At 39.0% G+C, this 25,171-nt stretch overlaps 1 protein-coding gene across 3 annotated transcripts in view; it reads left to right on the top strand.

The window, feature by feature from the left end:
* The window catches only part of phip (pleckstrin homology domain interacting protein), a 90,336-nt gene that overhangs the window by 55,584 nt on the left and 9,581 nt on the right, over nt 1-25,171 (top strand). For 2 of the 3 annotated variants that reach the window (XM_008121974.3, XM_008121977.3), the window contains exons 25-37: nt 4,277-4,384; nt 4,944-5,068; nt 6,280-6,362; nt 7,585-7,696; nt 9,511-9,623; nt 11,524-11,679; nt 12,265-12,385; nt 15,867-15,992; nt 16,994-17,066; nt 19,007-19,057; nt 19,712-19,861; nt 20,200-20,352; nt 21,220-21,383. In XM_008121974.3, the coding sequence (XP_008120181.1) occupies nt 4,277-4,384; nt 4,944-5,068; nt 6,280-6,362; nt 7,585-7,696; nt 9,511-9,623; nt 11,524-11,679; nt 12,265-12,385; nt 15,867-15,992; nt 16,994-17,066; nt 19,007-19,057; nt 19,712-19,861; nt 20,200-20,352; nt 21,220-21,383 (1,535 nt within the window). The remainder of the gene's footprint in view (nt 1-4,276; nt 4,385-4,943; nt 5,069-6,279; nt 6,363-7,584; nt 7,697-9,510; nt 9,624-11,523; nt 11,680-12,264; nt 12,386-15,866; nt 15,993-16,993; nt 17,067-19,006; nt 19,058-19,711; nt 19,862-20,199; nt 20,353-21,219; nt 21,384-25,171) is intronic. The other variant, XM_008121982.3, reaches the window with a different exon arrangement.

Raw genomic sequence — 25,171 nt, forward strand, 5'->3', positions numbered from 1 at the left:
GGTCATGAATTTCGGTTTATGTGGAGCTCCCGCAACGTTTCAACATTTTGTCAACGATATCTTTCAGGATTATCTAGACCGGTTCTTGATCATCTACCTGGACGATTTTTTGGTGTTTTCTAGATCTCAGAGAACCACGTCAGAATGGTGTTACAACGATTGCGGGATCATGGACTTTATGCCAAGCTGGAAAAATGCGCTTTTGATCTACAAGAGGTAGATTTCCTGGGTTATCGTGTCTCGCCACTAGGGCTCACCATGGACCCGGCCAAGGTAGCGGCAGTATTGGAATGGCGGGCGCCAACCAACAAGAAAGAGGTGCAACGCTTCTTGGGGTTCGCGAACTACTACCGCAAGTTCATTCCAGACTTTGCCCGCTGGTCTGACCCAATCACCAGCTGCATCCGTGGGAAACAGCCCTTCCGCTGGACAGATCAAGCAGAGAAAGGGTTCCAGCAACTAAAGAAATTATTCACGTCCCAGCCAATCCTTCAGCACCCAGATCCTGAAACCCCTTTTGTCGTGCAGGCGGACGCCTCCGATGTGGCGATTGGGGCTGTACTCCTACAATCAGTGGGAGATCATCTTCACCCTTGTGCCTTTTATTCCCGTCAATTGACCGCACCAGAGAGAAATTACACTATTTGGGAAAAGGAACTTTTAGCCATAAAGGCAGCCTTTGAAACTTGGAGACATTGGTTAGAAGGGGCCAAATTTCCCATTGAAGTCCATACTGATCATCGGAATCTAGAGCATCTAAGAACTGCCCGCAAGCTAAATCAGAGGCAACAACGCTGGGCTTTATTCTTTGAACGTTTTAACTTCCAAATCCATTATGTAACCCCAGCCCAGACCAAGCAAGCAGATGCTTTGTCACGGAAACCGGAATATGCTGCAGGGCGCAAAGAGACCTTTGAGTCCCAGCTGCTACAGCCCGAGAACTTTGCCACGCTCACAGTGGGAAACACCAAATCCACTCCCATTGAATCAACTCCCTCTACTCCAGGGCCCCTTTGTGCTCAGGAAATCAGGGCTAGTCAGCAAGCAGATGCCTGGGCACAGGACCAACTTCGCCAAGGACTACATTTCCCCTTTTCGCTTAAGGATGGGCTACTTTGCTATAGAAATCATGTTTACATCCCTCCAGGACCGGGCAGGGAAAAAGCACTTCGTCTGTGTCATGACTGCAAGCCAGCAGGGCATTTCGGACTATTCAAAACCATGCATTTGATCCTAAGAGATTTCTGGTGGCCCAAGATCCGCAAGGATGTGGAAAAATATGTCAACACCTGCCCAGTATGCCAGCGCTCCAAGACAAGAAGGGAAAAGCCCTCAGGGCTTCTGCATCCCCTCCCTACCCCATCTCGCCCATGGGAAATAATCTCTGCGGATTTTATCACTGATCTACCACCTTCCTGTGGATTCACCACGATCCTAGTGGTGGTGGACCTTTTTACCAAGTTAGCCCATTTCATTCCCTGTGATGGCCTTCCCACGGCCAAAGAGACTGCAGATTTATTCCTTCAACATGTCTTCAGATTGCATGGATTGCCCAAGAGTTTGGTCACAGACCGTGGGTCCCAATTCACCTCTCGTTTCTGGAAAGCACTACAAAAACTATTGGGCATAGACTCTCGTTTATCTTCGGCTCACCATCCCCAAACGGATGGGCAAACTGAGCGTACCAATGCCACTTTGGAACAATACCTTCGCTGTTATGTGAACTACCAGCAGGACAATTGGGCTTCCCTGTTATCGCTGTCAGAGTTTGCCTACAACAATGGGGTCCAGGCTTCAACTAAAGAAACCCCGTTCTTTGCAAACTACGGCTTCCATCCACGTTTCTTTCCTCCTGTCATTGAAACCTCAGAAGTTCCCGCAGCGGAGGACTGGCTGCAGGAACTCACAGCGGTGCAACAACTTTTGCTCCAGCAACTGGACCAAGCCAAGGAGGACTATAAACGCCACGCTGACAAACATCGCCAGCCGGGCCCTGAAATCAAGGTAGGAGACCGGGTTCTTCTGTCCACTCGCTTTTTGCCCTCCCATCGCCCTTGCCGGAAGTTAGATGCCCGTTTCATTGGTCCCTATCCAGTGGTGGCGCAACTTAACCCCGTGACTTTCAAACTCCAACTTCCGCGCTCTATGCGCATTCATCCAGTGTTTCATCGCTCCCTGCTCCTTCCGACGGATGGTGTGCGCCCTGATGCAGACCGGCCGGCCCCCACTCCTGTTTTGGTGGATGGGGAGGAGGAATTCGAGGTTCAGGACATTTTGGATTCTCGCTTTCACCGCCGCCGCCTACAATATCTCATTGACTGGGTGGGTTTTGGCCCCGAGGAACGCTCTTGGGAAGACGCTTCCACAGTCCATGCCCCCGATTTAACCCGCCGCTTCCATCAGACCTATCCCGCCAAGCCGCGGCCTCGCGCCTCGGGGAGAGAGTCCCAGTTTGAGAGGGGGCTTGAGGAGGGGGATAGTGTGATGACTCATGGGCCATGTAGTCCCGTTCCTAGTGCTGTTGTGACAGATGAAGAGGAAAACTTGGGTTTTCCACCATTTCAGCCAGAAAAGGAACTTTCCCAGCCAGAAATGGAGCCCTTGCACCTGCAGGAGGTTTGTCTTCCAGAAATCTGCCAAACAAGCCCTGAGTCAAAATCTCCCCCTTTTTCTCGCCGTAATTATTATCTCCAGCAAAAAGGAGTGCAGCAGGCTAATCGCAGGAGCTTGAGAATTGCAGCAAAGCATTCAGATGATTAAGCCTGCTTCCATGAGAAATTTTAGGGAGTCATACATCTGGACACAGAAATTGGCTTTCGTTTCTGATTCCCCAGAGAAGTGTTCTCTGGTGGGAAAACGAGGCCTATTTAGGTTCCTTGCTCCCGAAGGAATCTTGCGGAGTCAATTCGTCAGCTACCGGAGCAGCGTGTGTGGACAGCTACTCCTGCTCTCAAGCCTTTGTTCCTGTTCCAAGCCTTCGTTCCCAGCCTTGTTTTTCTCCCCGGATCTTGCCTTGTTTCCCGGACCTCGCCAAGTAATTACCACGGATCTTGTTCTTGCTCCTCGTTTCCTTGTTGCCTTGAATCAAGCTTTGTGTTCCAAGAATCAAGTTACTTTCTAGCCTTGCTCAAGTTCATGGACTAAAGGACCTTGTCATCTCCCCTCACTTTGCTTGGCAAAGTGAGTGTTTCGGTTATTGGATTACAACTTTGGACCTTAATATTTCATATTGGACATTGTTTCTTGGGACTAATTTTGACCTTTCCTGAAAGGTCTATTTCTGGACTATTTCATACACTTGCTTTTATTAACTTTATATATTCCTTCAATAAAGATATTAGATAGATTCTGGTCTCTGTGTATGGTTATTGGTGCTCTGCAGCCTGGGTCGTGACAGGTGCTGAAGGATGATGTATCCAGCCTTCTCCTGCCAGCAAGCCATCGTATGACAAGATCATAATTGCAAGATTCTTTTGTATTTTTGTATGCAGGCTGTCCCCAAGTTGTGAACAAGATAGATTCTGTAGATTTGTTCTTAGGCTGAATTTGTCAGAACAGTTACATTTTTACGTATAACTCCAGCCATATACATATTGTTGTGGAAACAAGGATTGGTGATAAAGCTTCAGCGGAGACACCTTTTCCCCATGATAACTCTTTCAAGAGTGAATTCACTTCATAGGGGTAGATTTCTTTCACTTCCTGTTGTTCCCCCACCTCCCATTCTTAACCATGAGTCATTTCTAAATTGGATGTGTGTAACTTGAGGACTGCCTGAACATTCCCTTTCAGCTTCCTTGCAGGAAATGTGATCAAACATGCAGTTGTATTAGAGCGGTGCAATTTTCAAGAGTAGATGATTTCCCTACACCCTTTCTTTATTTTGGGGGATAGTTTCATATTATGTTCCTAAATCAGAGAAGAGAAAGGCTTCCAAAACCTTTCATAGTTTTGTATGATATTTATGGCAGTTTGTATGCAGGACTAATAGAGCCTCCTCAATTTTTTAGTACAGTGGACCCTTGGTATACACTGGGGTTTGGTTCCTGGACCCCCTGTGGATACTAAAATCTGTGAATGCACAAGTACCAGTGTCTATAATCGTGTCAAAACTATCTGGGGAAGGAGTCAGGTGTACAGGAAGTTAAAGTAGGCCATGTGACTCTCTGCCTGACCTGAGAGACAATAACAGGTTATCCATTCCTTTCTCCTTTTCTGTGATCTGGAATAGACCATCACAGTAAGTAAGTCTTATTGTTTTTGTTACATCCTCCAGGTTTACTATTTCCGACAAGGCCATGAAGCATATGTTTCTATGGCAAAGAAGAACAAAATATATAGCATCAATCCCAAAAAACAACCGTGGCATAAGATGGAACTTCGGGTATGACTTTTTCTTATCCCTCCTTGATTATTTTTAAAAAGGTTGTTGAATTATCTCAAAGTACCAAATTATCATGTCTTTTAAAGGATATACCAGCTGAAGATTTTCCTTAAGACTTGAAACTATTTATTTACTTCTTGAACAGTAAGAAATCTAATGATGCAATATTACATCAGAAGAAGAAGAACATATTGCAGTTGTTAGTAATTAGTAGAATTATATTATTGAATGTGTAATGGTAGATGTATAAAAATACATTTCTTTCATTACAGTTACTCTTGGGAGAACAGAACTCCACTGTGTTTTAGTACGTTTTAGTATACAGCCCGGAAAACATACAACAACCATGTTTTAGTATTGTTTTTTAGTTCTAAATTTTTTCTTTTTCTTTTTGCGCCTTTTATTTTTTGAATGTGTGTTATTGTGATTGTGAAACAGATTGTATTAAAATTGCAAAAAAAAAATTACAGAGCAAATCCACCTGAACTCAAAAAATGAGAATAGCCACCTGAAAAGCAGGATACATTTTTTGAATATGTATTTTGTTTTGTTTTGTTAGGAACAAGAGCTGATGAAAATAGTTGGAATAAAATATGAAGTTGGGTTGCCTACACTTTGTTGCCTTAAACTGGCTTTTCTTGACCCAGATACTGGTAAACTAACTGGAGGATCTTTTACAATGAAGTAAGGAAAACAAAAGTTCAAGTAATAGCTATTGTGCTGTTTAGTTATAATACACTGTGTTTGTTCTTTCATAGCACATTTGCTGTAGAAAAATAAAACATGCTTGTAAGATGAGCCTGGTTTAAAAGTAGCTTTCAAAAGTAGCTTTTACCTTTGAACTTCTGGAAAATAAGTTGCTGCTCTTCTCTCTGGAGCAGTTGGTGCTATAACCAAAGACTGCATTGTTATTTATTTGTTCTTTTAAAAAGCTGTAACAAAATGTATTAAGTTGTACCCAATAGTATTTATCCATCAGTAGAATGATGTCTCTACCAAATACAGGGTGTTTCAAAAAGATGGACCCGATCAGGAACTGCCCATGAATGAAACTCTTGCCACTGGAAAGAGTGGGATATAGAATTTCAAATGATTGTTGCTGAGTACCTTCGGGGAGATAGGGCAGTCTACAAATAAAGTTTTTTAAAATTGTTATATTAGATAGATGCCTTTCCCAGTGCACAAGCAGCTCCTGGCTGGCCTCATTCACAATATGGGTACTTTAATGAGATATCCTTTATTTGCAAGGTTGTTTTTACAGATTTGTTTCTGGCTCAAAATGGTTAGTTAAATCTTGCTAACTTGTTATAACTTGATAAGTCATTAAGCTGTTTGTAATTTTGTTTGTAGTTGTAACTTGTTGCCATTGTGAAACATACTGTCTTGAATTTGGGTCAATCATTTTGAAACACACTGTATACTTCCTGGATACCATTTGGAGCAGATTGGGAAGACACTGTAGCAGAAAGAAGATGAAAGAAAAATTCCGTTGTTAGCGTGGCATTTTTAAGTTTTTAACTGTTTTGAGAACAACCTGATGAACAGCATGTTTGGTGACCCACATTTTCACTAATAAACTTAAGGAATGCATGGGGCATATATCTGAGAGAAAATGGTGCACCTTTCTATAATTGCTCTTTTTTCCTTAGGTGGAGGCAAAGGTAGATTGTTGTAGGGAATGGCAAAGGGTTACGTACAATGACCCCCCCACCCACCTACCCATTATCGTTTCCTCTTGTTTTTTATTGGTTTTCTCTTCTAGCATTCATATGCTTATCGCCTGAATTAATCCATTATGTGTGCTAAATTCTTTCTTGGCATTCATGTATTCAAATATAATTGGCTATAAAGTGGTAAGCAGAGCTCTCATACCATATCATATTGGTTGTACGTAGGTATCATGATATGCCAGATGTTATCGATTTCCTGGTGTTAAGGCAGCAATTTGATGATGCAAAACACAGACGATGGAACATAGGTGGGTGTCTTCGGATACAATCATATATTGGTGATTGGGGTCAAAGTTCTGTTTGATTGGATTATTGGCATATTTCAAAGGATACATTCATTTTATCTACCTGTCACTGTATTAGTAACGACATTTATAAAGTTAATGTAAAGTACAAAATTCGAATGGTTGATTTTTGTAAAAAGCAATGGTCTGGTGATTTTGAAAACAATATAGCCTCTTTTTCTATATTCAGAAAATGTATATGTGAAAATCTTTAGTTAATTTAATACATTGATAAATAACAAACCTTGAAGTTGAAAAGTAACTAAATCATGATTGATAAACAGATGGTTAGTCAGCTACTGACCCATTTCCTATCCATTCTGTCCATGTAGCTTTAACATTTCTTCCACTCTATTTTGTGACTTTTAATGCTTATTTACTTCAGTGGGTTTTCTTTTTTCTTTTAGTTTATACAAAAATAAAATTTTCCATCGTAATACAATTTAAATATTTTTAGGGGTATATTATGAATAAATTGTGTTTTTTTTTCATTTTATTGCAAATTGAATTGTGAGACTTGAAGATTTTGTCAATGTCTTTAGAATGTGTATTGAATGTATCTTTGGTGTTGTCCATACTGTTCAATTTAAGGAAAGAGGGAGGTAAATATGGAAGAATTAAACTGTATCAAATCTAAAAACCCTTGGATTAGATAACCATTTCACCAAGTTCTGGATATAGGATTCATGTCTTGTAGTGCCAACCCTCTATTTCACATCTAATATAGAGTCCAATTTATCACCTCAAGACAGTTTCCATCTGTGAGGGATAGTGTCTCTGCTGCATTTAGAAATATTTGTGGCAGTGTTCACTTACCTGTGTGAATGTTATATTTTGAGAATACCATACCACCATAAAATACCATACTACTATGGAAGACTAAAAATATTACAGTTAAGTACGGAGATATCATATATTGTACATACCACTTTTAATATCTGAAAATAGACTGCTTATGTCCTAATAGGTCTCAACTTGAAGATGAGCCCACCTTTAGCATATAACTTTATGTGGAAGTAGTTCTTCGCCTTCTTTGGCCAAATTAACCTATTTGATATCATTAGCTAATGGAAAGTTTCCTTGATATGCATTTTGTTTGTTGTGTAGTTGGCAGTAGTTGAATCTAAAAATGCTGGTAACATTTATGAAAAACAGATTAACAAGTTACTGTGGTGTTCTTGTCCAGGTGATAGATTTAGATCTGTAATTGATGATGCCTGGTGGTTTGGGACAATAGAAAGTCAAGAGCCCCTTCAGCCAGATTATCCTGACAGCTTGTTTCAGTGCTACAATGTCTGGTTAGTAACTTTGTTTATATATAATGTTTACTTTTCCTCTTTTATATCATGTGTTTTAACCATTAACTGCTAAATTATGCTTCTTCATCTGCTTTAAAATGTGTAAGTAAGTAATTTCACTAATAACTTAAATGATTGGGGTTGTTGTATGTCTTTCGGGCTGTGTGGCCATGTTCCAGAAGCATTCTCTCCTGACGTTTCGCCCACATCTATGGCAGGCATCCTCAGAGGTTGTGAGGTATGGAGAAAACTAAGCAAAGAGGTTAATATATATCTGTGGAAAGTCTAGGGTGAGAGAGGTCAGTATGAATGTAGTGTAGTTAATCACTTAAATTAGCATTGAAAAGCTTATCTGCTGTCTTCTTCCTGCCTCTGGGGCATCCTTTGTTTAGAGTCGTTAACTGCCCTTGGTTGATTCATGTCTGGAAACCCTCTGTTTTCAGAGTATTGCTTTTTATTTACTGTTCTGATTTTTGAGTTTTGTAATACTGGTAGCCAGATTTTGTTCATTTTCATGGTTTCTTCCTTTCTGTTGAAGTTGTCCACATGCTTGTGGATTTCAATGGCTTCTCTGTGTAGTCTGACATGATAGTTGTTAGAATGGTCCAGCATTTTTGTGTTCTCAAATAGTATTCTGTGTCCAGGCTGGTTCATCAAATGCTCTGCTATGGCTGATTTCTCTGGTTGAATTAGTCTGCAGTGCCTTTCATGTTCTTTGACTCTTGTTTGGGCGCTGCGTTTGGTGGTCCCTATGTAGACTTGTCCACAGCTGCATGGTATCCGGTAGACTCCTGCAGAAGAGAGAGGATCCCTCTTGTCCTTCGCTGACCGTAGCATTTGTTGGATTTTCTTCGTGGGTCTGTAGATAGTTTGTAGGTTGTGCTTCTTCATCAGCTTCCCTATGCGGTCAGTAGTCCCCTTGATGTATGGTAAGGACACCTTTCCTCTGGGTGGATCTTTGTCTTGATTCTCATGGCTTGTTCTTGGCCTTGCAGCTCTTCTGATGTCTGTGGTGGAGTATCCATTGGCCTGTAGAGCCCAGTTTAGGTGGTTGAGTTCACCTTGGAGGAGGTGAGGTTCGCAGATTCTTTGTGCACGGTCTGTCAGGGCTTTGATTGTGCTCCTTTTTTGACTTGGGTGATGGTTGGAGTTTTTATGAAGGTATCTATCTGTGTGTGTAGGTTTTCTGTAAACTGTGTGGCCCAATTGTTGATTGGGTTTGCGGATGACCAGAACATCTAGAAATGGCAGTTTTCCTTCCTTTTCTTTTTCCATGGTGAATTGGATGTTTGGGTGGATGCTGTTAAGATGGTCCAGGAACTTGCTGAGTTCTTCCTCTCCATGGCTCCAAATTGTGAAGGTGTCATCTACGTATCTGAACCAAACAGTTGGCTTTTTTGGTGCTGTTTCTAGGGCCTGTTTTTCAAAGTATTCCATATAGAAATTTGCTACTACTGGGCTGAGAGGGCTCCCCATGGCCACTCCATCCTTCTGTTCATAGAATCCAGTGTCCCACTGAAAGTAGCTAGTGGTGAGGCAATGCTAATTTAAGTGATTAACTACACTACATTCATACTGACCTCTCTCACCCTAGACTTTCCACAGATATATATTAACCTCTTTGCTTAGTTTTCTCCATACCTCACAACCTCTGAGGATGCCTGCCATAGATGTGGGCGAAACGTCAGGAGAGAATGCTTCTGGAACATGGCCACACAGCCCGAAAGACATACAACAACCCTGTGATCCCGGCCATGAAAGCCTTCGACGACACAACTTAAATGATTGTCTGATCTTTTATTTTTTTCTTGAAGTTGGGACAATGGAGACACTGAGAAAATGAGTCCTTGGGATATGGAGCCTATACCAAACAATGGTATGTGTCTACTTTCCCCTAGAAGTACAGAAAGGAGACAGAACTTACTATGTACGTATGTGATCAACTGTAAAGACGTTAAGCTAATTTTGATGTAAAGAAAGGGAAAACCCTATTTTAATACATTAACAAAACTGTGAAATGGACTGTTATTTGTTCAGAATTTCTAAACAGAAGGGTTCTTTTTTCCAGCACAGAAACAAACTTTAATTTTCAAGGTCATCAGATCTTAATAATTGCTATATTTGGTCTATTTATTTATTGCATGAAGCCCTACATTTTCTTGGAAGTCCCAGCTAGAGTAAGACCAAATGAAATAGATGGTAAATGGCAACTCATTTGGCAGACTTAAATCTCCCATGTATCTAATAAAATCAGATTCTTTGCGGTTTGCATATTATCTAAATAGTATGATGAGCCACACCCATCAATAGGCATCCAGTTTTTGGCTGACCTTGCGAGCAAAGTTAGAAATTGCGGCCACCAGCATCTAAGCTTGATTATTTCTGTTTACCAGCTTTTCCCTTTATGTAGGAAAAGTAATAAGAAACAATGTCAACCTTAATAACAGAGCAATCAAAGAATATTATGCCTTCTTTCCCAGCTCTAGTGCTGGGGAATGGGCAGGACGATCTTCACCTATATCTGCAGCTCTAAAATTAGAATGAGGATTGCCACTTTGTGAATGTGGCAAAAGAAATTTAGACACTTTGCCACATGAAGCAGTCTCTGTTTATATATTAAAAAGTTTCAACCATAAGTGTGGAAATCATTAATTACCAGGGAATTCTGTTCTAATGTTGGCAGAGAATTATATTCTTCTTTTCCACTTTGTGCTTTCTCCTTCCTCTCTAATTCTATGCTTGAAAAACAAGTATTAAGATGAATAATGAGAGCACTGTAGTTCACCGCATAAGAGTTGTCACCCCATAATGGTTGCACTCTCTTTTTTGGCTCCAAAAATTGGCTTCCAGCCTTTCATCCTGTAATCATCACATGTATGTGGTTTGGGGCTCCAATCGTGCCCCCCTCCTCTGAGGCATGGCAGTTTAAAAAAAACCAGAAACTGAACTGTTTGGGGCTTGGATCTTCCCTCCTCCTTTTTCCAAGGCAAGGAAGTTTAAAAAGGATCTTCCCTCTGCCTCCTGTCCATGTCTCTGAGGTAAGGCAGTTTAAAAAAAAATTAACAACAACAAACACTCACATAGAAACCAGAGGATCAAAGGCACATCTTTTTCTTCGCATCTCCTTTTTTGAAAAAAATAAATGCATTAAAATGCGAACTTTATGCAATGAAATATGGTACTCTTAAGCCCTCCTTAGAAATTTTGGCACCGTAGTGCAGGATTCTAGACAGTTATTTAAGATTAGTCATCATTGTGCTTGCATGATGTGAAAATGAATATTTTAATTTACCTGTATGATATATAATGCTGAAAAAAATTAACTGTTCTAAGATGTAAAGTAATATTATGTAGTCTTTCATTCAGTCATAACTTGCGAGGATACATAATTTTGTTTCATAATTACCTTTCCTAGTTTGACTTAAGACAAGGATTGATTTCAAGGGGGTGCGATGTTAGTTTGTTTCGGCTGGATTTGATGAACTGGACAGCAGTCTTTGCAAGCTTATGTCAAAATTTATTCATGAAAGAATACCAGATGCCTAATTAATAGGGACAAATTAACCAAATTAACATCATTTATAACATGGTATTTACTTTAAGGATTATTTAATTGTATTAAATGTATTAATTAATGGGAAATGCTGAGTAATGTGTATGTTCCCACATGTCTAATGTTATATTTATAATATCAATCAACTGCTTCTCTGAAATCGCAGTGGGCCATGGATTATTCATATCATTGTTTACTTAATTGATATGTAGCTCTTTTGCTTGCAAGGATTACTGTATCATTACTGTTACATTCATTTTGTTCTTACTTTCAGCTGTCTTTCCAGAGGAGCTTGGAACTAGTGTTCCTTTAACTAGTGCTGAGAGCAAATCACTGATATATAAGCCTCTGGATGGAGAATGGGGCTCCCGGAGTCGCGATGATGAATGTGAAAGAATAATTTCAGGGATAAATCAACTGATGACTCTAGGTATTTTACTGTGAATGAATACAGTGACATATATTGATGCTCTCTAAATGTTCCTTTTGTTTATATCTTAATGATGTTCTTTTTGGTGTTCTTCTTATTGGGATTAGTTACATTTATACTTATCAAACATTTTAAGGATTTTCACTCAATGAGTGTAGAAAACTGAGAGTATAATCACCAGACAGAGAATGTAAAGCCCTTAGATTAGATAACATATATTGTCTGTAGCTTGTAATTACTGTTTTTTGATGTTTAGGATGTAGTCTATAAAAAGTATTTAATCTTTTTTGTTGTTGATGTTTTATTTTTTCTTTGTTTGTATGTAGGTTTGGTTTTAATCTGTCTTAATAAAAGATCATAAGCATTCTAAGGATGAAAATACCAATGTCATCAACTTTGGAGAATATTTTTATTAGTTTTTAAATACAAATACGCGATCAAGCAACATTCCTTAGCATTTTTAAAGACATTTATAACAATAATATCCATCTTTAGCTATTCAGGCTCTTCTTTAAAATACCTTTACAACTTAAAAAATGCTATCCTGTGATTCAGTTATTATATCTTTGTTGTTTTCATATTTAGATATTGCATCTGCTTTTGTGGCTCCTGTGGATTTCCTAGCTTATCCAATGTACTGTACTGTTGTTGCATATCCTACTGATCTCAGCACAATTAAACAAAGACTGGAAAATAGATTTTACAGGTTTGTTCCTTGTGAAATTACTTGAAATGCACTTTTGACTTCTATGACATCTATCTTTTTTGTGTGATCACATCTAGAGTACTGTAGTATTACATAAGGCTATGTTTGAAGTGTGATCAGAAACTTCATTTTTTCTGTATGTAGCAGCCTTGTTAACACAAACCATGTACAAGGAGAGTGTAACTCCATGTTGAGATAGCTGTACCTAATTTGTGATGTGTTTCCAGGGATAATTGAAAGTAATTATGATAACTGTTCAGACCATGCATGCTTTAGTACCAGGATATCTGAAGAAAACACATTGTGCCATTTTTAGGGGTTCATTTCATTTTACAGTACCTCTTTCATCAGCAGGGTACCTGAAATACACAAATGCAATGTGATTAAAAACTTTGATAAGCACCCAGCACATAGAAAAAATTAAGATATCTCATCAGTTGCTTTTGTAGTAATTTTTAAATGGTAAAGAGATTTTATGAACACCCTGTATAACTAGTCATAACCTCCTACTGTTAAAAAAATTATTATTTTATTTTATTTTAAGTGAACTAGATGTATCTTGCATGTTGTTTTTGTATTGTCTGTCCTTGATAAGGCCAACTGACTAATCAATAAACTGTTGTTGTTGTAAAAAAAAAAGACCAAAAAGTGTCCCATTCTGCAGAAGATATAACTTCAATAAAGCTAACTGGACAAAGTTTACAGAGGCCTTGGAAGCAGCTATTTCTGATATAGAACCTTCTATAGACGGGTACGATCTGTTTGCAGAAGCTGTGAAAAGATCCTCAAGGCTCTCAATCCCTAGAGGCTGTTGCACAAGCTACCTACCAGGCCTAAATGCAGAATCGCTAAATCAGCTACAGGAATATCTCAGACTATTTCAAGAGAATCCATACAGTGATGAGACTATAGCAGCAGGCCAAAAACTACAGAGTCTCACTTATCCAACATAAACGGGCCGGCAGAATGTTGGATAAGCGAATATGTTGGATAATAAGGAGGCATTAAGGAAAAGCCTATTAAACATCAAATTAGGTTATGATTTTACAAATTAAGCACCAAAACATCATGTTATACAACAAATTTGACAGAAAAAGTAGTCCAATACGCAGCAATGTTATGTTGTAATTACTGTATTTATGAATTTAGCACCAAAATATCACGATGTATTGAAAACATTGACTACAAAAATGCGTTGGATAATCCAGAACGTTGGATAAGCGAGTGTTGGATAAGTGAGACTCTACTGTATCTACAGTCATAGCTAAAGAAAGACCACTGGATAAAGCTGCTTGAGAACCTTGATATGTCCAAGAGTAGCCGAATAGCCTGGCAATTGCTGAGACGCCTGGATAGTGACCCTCTGGTCAACTATGGACATGCAAACGTGACACCAGGCCAGATAGCTCACCAGCTAATTCAGAATGGAAAAACCAACCACAGTAGAATAAAGATGAAAATCAACAGGGTGCCAGAACTTGAAACCCACCAGTTGTCATCTCCTCTAAACCTGAAAGAACTCAGAGAAGCCATCAAGCAATGTAAAACTGGTAAAGCACCTGGCCTAGTTGACTTAATGATGGAGCAAATCAAACATTTGGGGCCCAAAGTTGAAAACTGGCTTTTGAAATTCTACAATCAATGCTTGGCACACAAACAGATTCCCAAAGTATGGAGGAAAACTAAGATCATTGCCATTTTAAAACATGGTAAAGATGCCTCCAATGCCAGGAACTACCGACCAATCTCCCTCTTATGTCATCTATATAAAGTATATGAGAGGATGCTATTAAATCGATTAGGACCTGTCATCGAACCTAAGCTTACTGCACAACAAGCAGGTTTCAGACCAGGGAAAAACAAACTGTACAGGGCAAATTCTTCATCTGACTGAGCATATCGAGGAAGGCTATGAGAAAGGCTGCATTACGGGAACAGTTTTTGTGGACCTTACGGCAGCCTATGACACGGTGCAACATAGAAAAATGCTGCATAAAGTCTACCATATCACTTCGGACTTTGACTTTACAAAAACTGTCCAGACCCTCTTAGAAAACCGCAGCTTCTATGTGGAGTTTCAGGGCAGGAAAAGTAGATGGAGGAGGCAAAAGAATGGTTTACCCCAAGGCAGCGTTCTTGCACCGACCTTGTTTAACATCTTCAGGAACAATCAGCCACTACCACCACTCACAAAGAGCTTTATATATGCTAATGACCTTGGCCTAACAACACAATCAAAAGATTTTGAAACAGTTGAAAGCCAACTTACTAATGCCTTTAAAGATCTCTCCAGCTACTACAAAGAGAACCACCTGAAGCCTAACCCTGCCAAGACACAAGTGTGTGCTTTCCACCTACGTAACCGTGAAGTCAACAGGAAATTGAAAGTTACCTGGGAAGGCCAAGAGCTCGAACACTATTTCCATCCTAAATACCTTTGTCACCTTAGATTGAACACTAACATAAAGGAAACACTGCATGAACACCAAGCACAAAGTAGCTGCACGCAGTAATATCCTGCAGAAACTGACTGGCAGTGCATGGGGTGCAGACCCACAATTAATAAGAACATCAGCCCTGGCCTTGTCTTTCTCAACTGCTGAATACGCCTGTCCTGTCTGGCACAAGTCTGTCCATGCAAAGCAGGTGGACATAGCACTGAACAAAACATGTACAATAATCACAGGATGCCTTAAACCTACACTCTATAAGCTAGCTGGCATTGACCCCCCCCCCCCCCGATGTGCGACGGGAAGTTGCTGCTAATGGTGAGAGAAATAAGATCTAACAGTGTGAAAGCCACCCACTGCATGACTATCAGCCTTCTCCCAGTAGACTCAGGTCAAGGAGGAGCTTCATGAGAACCACGACTCCTCTTGACGGTTCCACCAGCAACAGCAAGGGTGTCCCTGTGGGCAGCTAAACCAGGCAATCCCAACTGGATGGCCGCCCATGAGGGTCTGCCCCCAGGGGCAAACCAAGAATGGGCAACTTGGAAGTCCCTAAATCGACTGAGAAGCAGAGTGGGCAGATCAAAAGACAACCTGGCAAGATGGCACTACCTGGAGGAATCCTCCACCTTGTGTGACTGTGGAGCAGAACTCCTCATATGTATGCTTGCCCACAACGCCCTGCCTCATGCACAGAGGAGGAGTTGTTTAAAGCTACAGACAATGCAACTCCTGTTGCCCACTTTTGGTCTAAAACCATTTAGCTGTTTGTGATTCCTTTATCTTATCGCTTTTAAACTTATTTATTATGCAATGCTTTTGACATGAAATAAAAATAGAAAGTCCTACTATTTAATTATACTTCTGAATTAAAATATTTTCTGTTAAATTTTATGTGAGTTTCAAATTAAGCACTGATAGCCACTCCCCCTTGTTGTAATTAGTTCATAAAATCTTTTACATGTTAGTTTAAAAAATTACAGATGTATTTTTTCACAATTTCTTTTTGTGTTTTTCCCAATTTTTGAAAGGCGTCTTTCTTCACTCATGTGGGAAGTTCGGTATATAGAATACAATACTCGGACCTTCAATGAACCAGGAAGTCCCATTGTCAAATCAGCGAAGTTTGTCACAGACCTCCTTCTGCAGTTCATGAAGTAAGCTTCTGTATAGAGATTTGCAATGAATGTGACATAAGAAAAAGTGTTGATCGCTTAGCATGGGTTAAGAATAAAACAGTATTACAAGTTATTTATTTACTTCATTTATACGCCACCTTTCTCACCATGTGGCTAACAACCACACTACTCATAGTTTAAAATAAATACAAACATTGAAAAAAAACTAAATAGTACTGTATAGTCATACTTTCCTTCAGTAGAAGTTGTTTGAAAGTTTCTCCCAGGAGAGTTGGTCAGGAAGCCTGTTTTTCTCTCTGTCCTTGTTCTGATTCTCATCCTAGAGGGCCTTATTATGTTACTGGAAATCAGAGACAGGAAAAAGTGGGACTTGGGACCCTCGTTAGCTCTCCAGGAATCCTCGGAGGATCACACTTTGCAGATCCTTTGAGGGACATGCTTTTGGCGCTTCCTTGGCCTCCTAGAAGGATTTTGAAACAAAAAAAATTGGAAACTAATTGCAAAAGTGGGATGGGTTAAGGGACTCTCAGACAGGATAGAATCTCCTCCAAATGCTCTAGAGGGCATTTTGTGGCATTTCTTAACTCCTAGGCGCTGCATTCAGCCTATGAACTGCACTTTGCTTGCTCCTATTATAAATATTTTAACAAAGAATTTATTCTTTGGATAACATGGTGGTGCAATCTGCTATGATTTGGTGTCAATCTCCTCTTACCGAGTGATAGGGATAAGGATAGGAACATGATGGGGAAAAGTTTTCAATGTTAAGGAATGTACCAATAATGCTTTTTTGAAAGCAATGGTTCGATTATAAGGTCCAGCTTTTCTGGCCACTGTAGATTAAGTGATAGAAGGATACAAAGGGGACCATTTTTTTTTGGTAAATATTTTATACTGTACTAGAAGTATTTCCCCTGTTTAGAGAATAAACTTTTGTTGACATTGTTTATTGAGATAGACAATTTTAATTTTAATTTTTGAAATTTTGCAAACACTAATACAGTTTTTGCGTTGAACAGAGATCAGACTTGCTATGACATAATCCCACTTTATAATGCAATGAAGAAAAAAGTCTTGTCTGATTCGGAGGAGGTAAGTGTGACTTAGTATGTCATAATTTGGGGTTAAGGAGGCATATGTTTTCTGAATATTATAAAAAATATAAAATATTTTTGTATCTCATGCACTACCAAATATTACTTCATGTAGCTCTTTCATGGATCTGGTATAGATACAATTGAAAAATATGTAGCATTAATGACTCACCCTAGAAATAACAGTTGATACTTGAGAATGGCTCCAGATTCCATGAAAAGCCATCTAAAACTACTCTCCCCTTCCTCCAGAATTCCAAGAAGTTATTTATATCTGTTGATGTGGTTATGTGACAGTTCAATACCAGAGATTACCAGAGATGTTATGGCCCAGAGAAAAAAAATCAACAATTTGGAAAAATTGTTGTTTTTTTCTGAAGTTTTTTTCCTTGAAATTTGTTAAATATGTACAAGGAAGACTTTTCTGTAATGGTGTGTACAGTATTAGAGCATTACAGTTCTTTGTCTTGGTTTCATTTTCCTGGTTATTTTTATGGGAATATATGTATTATGACTGTTTGATACTCTCAAGAAGGGGTATCAAATTTTTAAAGCAGAGCTGGTTCACCGTCTCTTAGACTATTGGGAGGCTGGACAATACTTTGAAAAAATTCCTATGCACACTGCACACATTTTATTTGTAGTGCCAAAAACCACAAAGAACAATACAATATTTAAAATGAAAAACAATTTTAACCAACATAAACTGACTAGTATTTCAGTGGGAAGTCTGGATGTGCTTTTTGCTGATGAAAGAGGCAAGTTAATTAGGGTTGTTGTTGTGTGCCTTCAAGTCATTTCAGACTGAGGGCAACCCTAAGTCTAAAATTTAGGAGGGGTATAAATTACCCCGGAGGACCACATCTGGCCTGCAGGCTTTAGTTTGAGGACCTCTGTTCTAGAGATCTAATGGAAACAAAATATTTTCTTTGTTTCACTAATGTAGCAGATTCTTCCATTTTTATTTTATACTTTTTTACTTCTCAAACTGACAAACCTAGAAAGATTTATTATAATCCAAGTGTTATATTCAGAAATAGTGCACTTTTAATACATCAAACAAGAGAACTTTCTGCCAAACCAAATTATTGTATATAGAATGCATTTTCTATATATATAAAGTAAGATTACTAAAACAATAAAGTGACTTTTAATCTGCAAACGGGCATTAATATTGCATAATACATTCTACAGATAGGCAAGTGAAGTGTTGGATCCAGCAAGGGAGGGAAAAAATGTTGGCTAGACCAAGTGCGACAGAAGCCTCGGTGGCGAAGTGTGATAAAGCACTGAGCTGCTGAACTTGCAGACCGAAAGGTCCCAGGTTCAAACCCCGGGAGCGGTGGGAGTGGCCGCTGTTAGCTCCAGCTTCTGCCAACCTAGCATTTCAAAAACATGCCAATGTGAGTAGATCAATAGGTACTGCTCCGGCGGGAAGGTAACGGCGCTCCATGCAGTCATGCTGGCCACATGACCTTGGAGATGTCTACGGACAACGCCAGCTCTTCGGCTTAGAAATGGAGATGAGCACCAACCCCCAGAGTCAGACATGACTGGACTTAATATCAGGGGAAACCTTTACCTTTTAGACCAAGTGCAAAATGTTAAATGAGCCATTTTAAGTCACCAGCCCACCCAACTGGAAACTGTCCAATTAAGTTGTGGTTTCTAAAAAATTAGTTTAGTAATTAAAGTAACATGTTGTGTTTGGAGAATAATCATGCCCCCTGGAGACTTACAAAGGCATGATTCTTCTTTCACATCTTTTTAAGGATGTGTTTTGTTTTGTTTATGATCCCAGGGCCCCAGGTTTCCTTCCTTCATCTCATTGGACATGGGAAGGAGCTATGATTAAATAAACAATTTTGAGATTTATTTAAGTATTTTTCAAATGTTTAGTTTATTTACACCATATAATTAATATTTTATTGCTCAAAGGAAGAAGAGAAAGACATTAACATGCCAGGCACTTCCACTAGAAAGAGGAAGGTAAGTTTGTTTTACATGTCTGATTTCTGCTTTTGATTACATGTGAAGATGGATGTAAACAAGCAATCTTTTTGAGATTACTTAGATTAAATGTACTGTTGTTTTCAGTAAGATTGCTGTTTGCTTTAGCAACTGTTAACATTAGCATTAATATTTGTTGCTGTCCCAGTTTTGCAGATGGAAACAAAAAATCTGCCATTGGCAGATGTCATCAAAACATATATGTTTACTTTAGTGTTCTGGGCTAAAACTGTCAAATAGATCCCACACAAACACAAAAATGTGTCTCCAGTGCACAGTGCAAGATGGCTAGCAAAGATAAAATTTAATGATGACTATGAGAGTGATAGCATCTTCATCATCTGTTTTATAGCATTATTACACTATGTGGCATTGTACAAAAATAAAATTGCCCTGCCAAAAATATAGTTTTATACAAAAAAAGTAATGTGTGGTCTAAAACGAATATCAGAACCACTGCAGTGAAATTACAGAAACAGATGGTTCAACAAGTGATGAAAAGAAATGAAGGCTGAAACATTTGGAGGAGTTAGATTGAGTAAAGATACTAAAAGTTAATCCCAAAAGGTTTTTCTTTATTTTGTCTCAGTGGCTACTTTTTAAAATATAGCATAATCAATATTGCTATTCCAGGATCATCAGCCAAAGCGGAGGCTGCGTAACAGAGCACAATCCTATGATATTCAGGCCTGGAAATGGCAGTGTCAGGAATTGTTGAATCTGATTTTTCAATGTGAAGATTCTGAACCATTTCGTCAACCAGTGGATCTTCTTGAATATCCAGTGAGTATTTGAAAATTTTACATTTCAGTTGAAGCGTTCACTTTAATAAACTGAAGCAGAACAATGGCTTTAAAATAAATGAACAAAATTTGGTTTTAAGCAAATTTCCTTGTACTATCATATGTTTGTGTTGGGATTCCTTAATGCAAAGCATGATATCTTGTACATTGTTTGACATTTTCCTAGAAGAAGATATGCTCCTGGGCTTTAACGTATATTTGAATTACAAGTTGTCATTTTATTAAAAGCTTATCTAGAATTATTGTTCATAAAATTATAATTTAATCTTCCTTCTTTAAAATGAACAAATTAAAATTGTTGATTTTTTTAAAAAAAAGGATTACAGAGACATCATTGACACACCAATGGATTTTGCTACAGTTCGAGAAACACTAGAAGCAGGGAATTATGAATCTCCAATGGAGTTGTGTAAAGATGTGAGACTAATTTTCAGCAACTCGAAAGTTTATACACCATGCAAAAGATCAAGAGTAAGTCTTCATAATTTGTACATATTGGCTTGATTTTTTAATTGCCGTGCTTATTCATAGTGTGCAACTGCTACTAATACAGACACCAATGCACTTCTGAGATTCTAAAGCCTTAGAAAGATTTTGTTTAGTTAAATTTACCTGAAAATACCATATGTTATAAATTAAAGGAATCTAAAAGCATTTGATAAATGAAAGATCTCTTTTATTATCAGAGTCACTGCAGGATTTGATTTGAGCAGTTCATAACTCTTTTGTGGTTCAATGTTAAATGAATAAGCATCTGAAAGCATGTTTCAAAACATAACATTAGAATTATGCTATGGCCAAATGAATGAAATAGCTGATATACTGGAATCAATTTTAACCTTTATCTATCTAGCTGTCTTTCACCGAGTCTCTGTTACTAAGATGATGACAATGGTTTAAATATTGCAGTTAAAGGACATCTGAAACTGAACCCCTGCATATTTTCATAATCCTCTAGGGTGCTACATTTGCTCCATAAACATTTGTGGAGATTCCTTATAGGACTAAAGCCTTATGTCTCTAGTCATCGCTCTTGCACATTCAGATACAGCCACCATAGTAAGGAGATAGGGCATAATTGTTCTTCTGTTATCACTAATCAGCTTGGATCTTGCTTTCTTCCCCATGCAACTTGTAAAACTTGGAAAATGTCCGGAGGCCTCCCATGTTTTCAGGATGGGAGCAGGTGGAGATCTTGGATTCACAAGTACCATGCCAGCAATACAGATTGAGTGCTGTTGATGTATTTATCTGTTTAGTTTATTGAAAAGTATTTTATAGGACAACATAAACTCCTCAAAATGTACTGTCATACTGATTGTTTAAAATCTTCCATAGATTTACAGCATGAGCCTGCGTCTGTCTGCCTTCTTTGAGGAACACATTAGTTCCATTTTATCAGATTACAAATCTGCTTTGCGCTTTCATAAAAGAAGCACAGTTAAAAGAAGAAGGAAAAAAAGAAGTAGAAGCAGTTCTGTTTCTAGTAGTGTTGCATCAAGGTATGGTATACCATCTATATATATAAAAGAGTGATGGCATCAGGGCAGCGGACAAAACAACAAAACTACAGGCCCCCCAACCTCGAAATTTGACAACACAACCCATCATCCACGGCTCTAGGTTGATACAACAAAAAGAAAAGAAAAATAAAGTCCTAATTAGAGGGAGAGGAATAATTGTTTTTATCCAATTGCCGCCAGTTAGAAGTCTAAGCTCCACCCACTTGGCCTCCTAGCAACTGACTCAGCCCAGGGGACAGGCAGAGTTAGGCTTCACTTAGGCCTCTTCCACAGATTATCTAAAGCCCCAGCTTCTGCCAACCCAGAAGTTCGAAAACATGCAAATGAGAGTAGATGAATAGGTGCTGCTCCGGCGGGAAGGTAACGGCGCACCATGCAGTCATGCCGGCCACATGACCTTGGAGGAGTCTATGGACAACGCCGGCTCTTCGGCTTAGAAATGGAGATGAGCACCTACCCCCAGAGTCAGACACGACTGGACTTAATGTCAGGGGGAAACCTTTACCCTTTATCTTAACTACCACCAATTTCTCAATACTTTATTTCCCATACCACCATACTTCGCCACAGCAACGCGTGGCCGGGCACAGCTAGTCTTGTTCTAAATGCAGTGGCCTAAATCCGTAATTAGTCTTAGGTAGAATACATCAGTTAAATCAGTGAAGCTTACCTAAATGTTGACTTAACTTCCCATAGATTCAGTGGGTCTGTTCTAATTGGAAATAACAATTGAATTTGGGCCAATATTTGCCTTGTTTTTATTGCTGTGAGAGTTCTTAATACCTGTTTTTATTGCTCCTGTACTTCGTATAGAAAGAGTTTTATCATCTTGATTCTAAGAGTGATCTGAGGGTAACCTGTTAATATTTCCTGTTCATTTGTGCCCTACCACAACAGAAGTTCCTACTATTAAGAATTCTCACCCCCATTTAAGAATCAGACTAATCTATGGACCTCTCGTGATATCTATCTTATTAGCAATTCTTTTTTCATTTTTTCACCTCCTGAAAGAATAAAAATGGAGAAGCAATTATTGGAATCTTATTGACCCCAAAAACCTGGGTTAGCTTATCCACAGGTCACTGTAAAATACTATACCAAACTTGTATAAAAAGACTATTCCCTTCTTAGGTTAGAGTGGGGAAAAGGTAAGAGCTTTGTCTGTTCTGGGAGAATCTGAATGAATCACTGACCCCCCTCTACTATTTCTAGAGCATTTTATCCCTCTATTCTACCAAAAAAGTTGCAATAGGGGCTCTGGAAATGTTAACATCCTGTACAGATCAAATAATAGCTTTAAGCCTATGTATCCTTGCCTATGTTTTAGCATTTCATAAAACTCTACCTCTTCATTTCATACCCATTTAGTTCCAGTATTTATTCCCCCCACATCCACCATAAACCAAGTGACGATATAAAACTTTAAAAATTCAGTGAAGGCTGCATGAGCTGATGTTCATAGTTAGTCTTTAAGATACCACAGATGCTTTCTCCATTTTGTTACAACACGTTAATATGGTCAGGTGATTCATTTTGTTAAAATGAATCAGGTGATTCAATTTGCTAAAATGTTATGTAAAAACAATTTAACAACAGGGTAACTAACAATTTTAATATTAATATCATGAAGCATTTGTTAAAATGACCAGATGAGCAATAAAGTCAGTTTTTAAGGCAAAAAAACTTAATGATAGTTCACACATTAAAGGATATCAAAAGACTTATGTGATAAAAGGAATTTAGCCTGTCAGATTTTCAAGTTAATGTCATGTTGACCTCACTATGAACTGTTTGTAGGAGCTGTGAAAAGATCCTCAAGGCTCTCAATCCCTAGAGGCTGTCGCACAAGCTACCTACCAGGCCTAAATGAAGAATAGCTAAATCAGATACAGGAATATCTCAGACTATTTCAAGAGAATCCATACAGTGATGAGACTATAGCAGCAGGTCAAAAATTATCTACAGCCATAGTTAATGCTAAGAAGGACAACTGGATAGAGCTGCTTGAAAATCTTATGTTGAAGATTAGCCGAAGAGCCTGGCAATTGCTGAGATGCCTGGATAGTGACCCTCTGGTTAATTGTGGACATGCAAACGTAACACCAGACCAGACGGCACACCAGCTAATTCAAAATGGGAAAACCAACTGCAGCAGAGTAAAAGTGAAAATCAAAAGGGTGCCAGAACTTGATACCCACCAGTTGTCATTTCCTCTAAACCTGAAAGAACTCAGAGAAGCTATTAAGTGATGTAAAACTGGTAAAACACCTAGCCTAGATGATTTAATGATAGAGCAAATCAAACACTTGGGCCCCAAAGCTGAAAAGTGGCTTTTGAAATTTTACAGTCAATGCTTGACACACAAACGAATTCTCAGACTATGGAGGAAAACTAAGGTCATTGCCATTTGAAAACCTGGTAAAGATGCCCCCAAAGCCAGGAACTACCGATTATGTCATCTATAGAAATTTATATGAGAGGATGCTATTAAATCGATTAGGATCTGTTATTGAACCCCAGCTTATTGCACAACAAGCAGGTTTCAGACCATGGAAAAACCATACAGCTCAAATTCTTCATCTCACTGAGTATATTGAGGAAGGCTATGAGAAAGATTGCATTATGGTTTTGGTGGACCTTGTGGCAGCCTATCACCCAGGACTATGATTTTACAAAAACTATCCAGACCCTCCTAGAAAACCACAGCTTCTATGTGGACTTTCAAGGCAGAAAAAATAGATAGAAGATGCAACATTTTTATTCATTCATTTCTGTCCCACTTTTCTCCTATGGGTGGGACTCAAAAGAATGGTTTACCTCAAGCCAACATTCTTCCACCGACCTTGTTTAACATCTTTACTAACGATTAGCCACAGCCACCACTCACAAAGAGCTTTATATATGCTGATGACCTTGGCCTAACAACACAAGCAAAATACTTTGAAACAATCAAAAAAACAACTTAGTAATGCCCTGAAAAATCTCTCTAGCTACTACAAAGATAACTACCAGAAGCCTAATCCTGCCAAGACACAAGTGTGTGCTTTCCACCTATGTAACCGTGACGTCAACAGGAAATTGAAAGTTACCTGGGAAGGCCAAGAGCTCAAACACTGTTCCCATCCTAAATATCTCGGCGTCATCTTAGATTGAACACCAACATTTAGAAAACACTGAACACTAAGCACAAAGTAGCTGCACACAGTAACATCCTGCAAAAACTTACTGGTAGTGCATGGGATGCAGACTCAAAATTAATAAGAACGTCAGCCCTGGCCTTGTCTTACTCAACTGCTGAGTATGCCTGCCATGTTTGGCACAAGTCTGCCCACGTGTAGCAGGTGAATATAGCACTGAACGAAATACGTAGAATTATCACAGGATGTCTGAAACCTACATGTGTTGATAGACTATAAGCTAGGTGGCATTCCCCCCCGGGATGTGAGAATGGAAGTTGCTGCCAACTGTCAGAGAAATAAGGTTGAACACTGTGAAAGCCATCCAGTAGATTTAAATCAATAAAAAGTTTCATGAGAACCACCACTCTTAATGTTTCCCCAGCAACAGCAAGAGTATCTTTCTGGGCAGCTAAGCCAGGAAATTTCAACTGGATGGCCCACTCCAAGGGTCTTCTTCCAGGGGAAACCAAGAATGGGTAACTTGGAAGTCCCTGAACAGACTCAGAAGTGGTGCTGGGAGATCAAAAGACAACCTGGCTAAATGGCACTATCTAGAAGAATCCTCCACCTTGTGTGATTGTGGAGCAG

This window comes from Anolis carolinensis, chromosome 1, assembly GCF_035594765.1.
Source record: "Anolis carolinensis isolate JA03-04 chromosome 1, rAnoCar3.1.pri, whole genome shotgun sequence".
NCBI classification, from domain to species: Eukaryota; Metazoa; Chordata; class Lepidosauria; order Squamata; family Dactyloidae; genus Anolis; species Anolis carolinensis.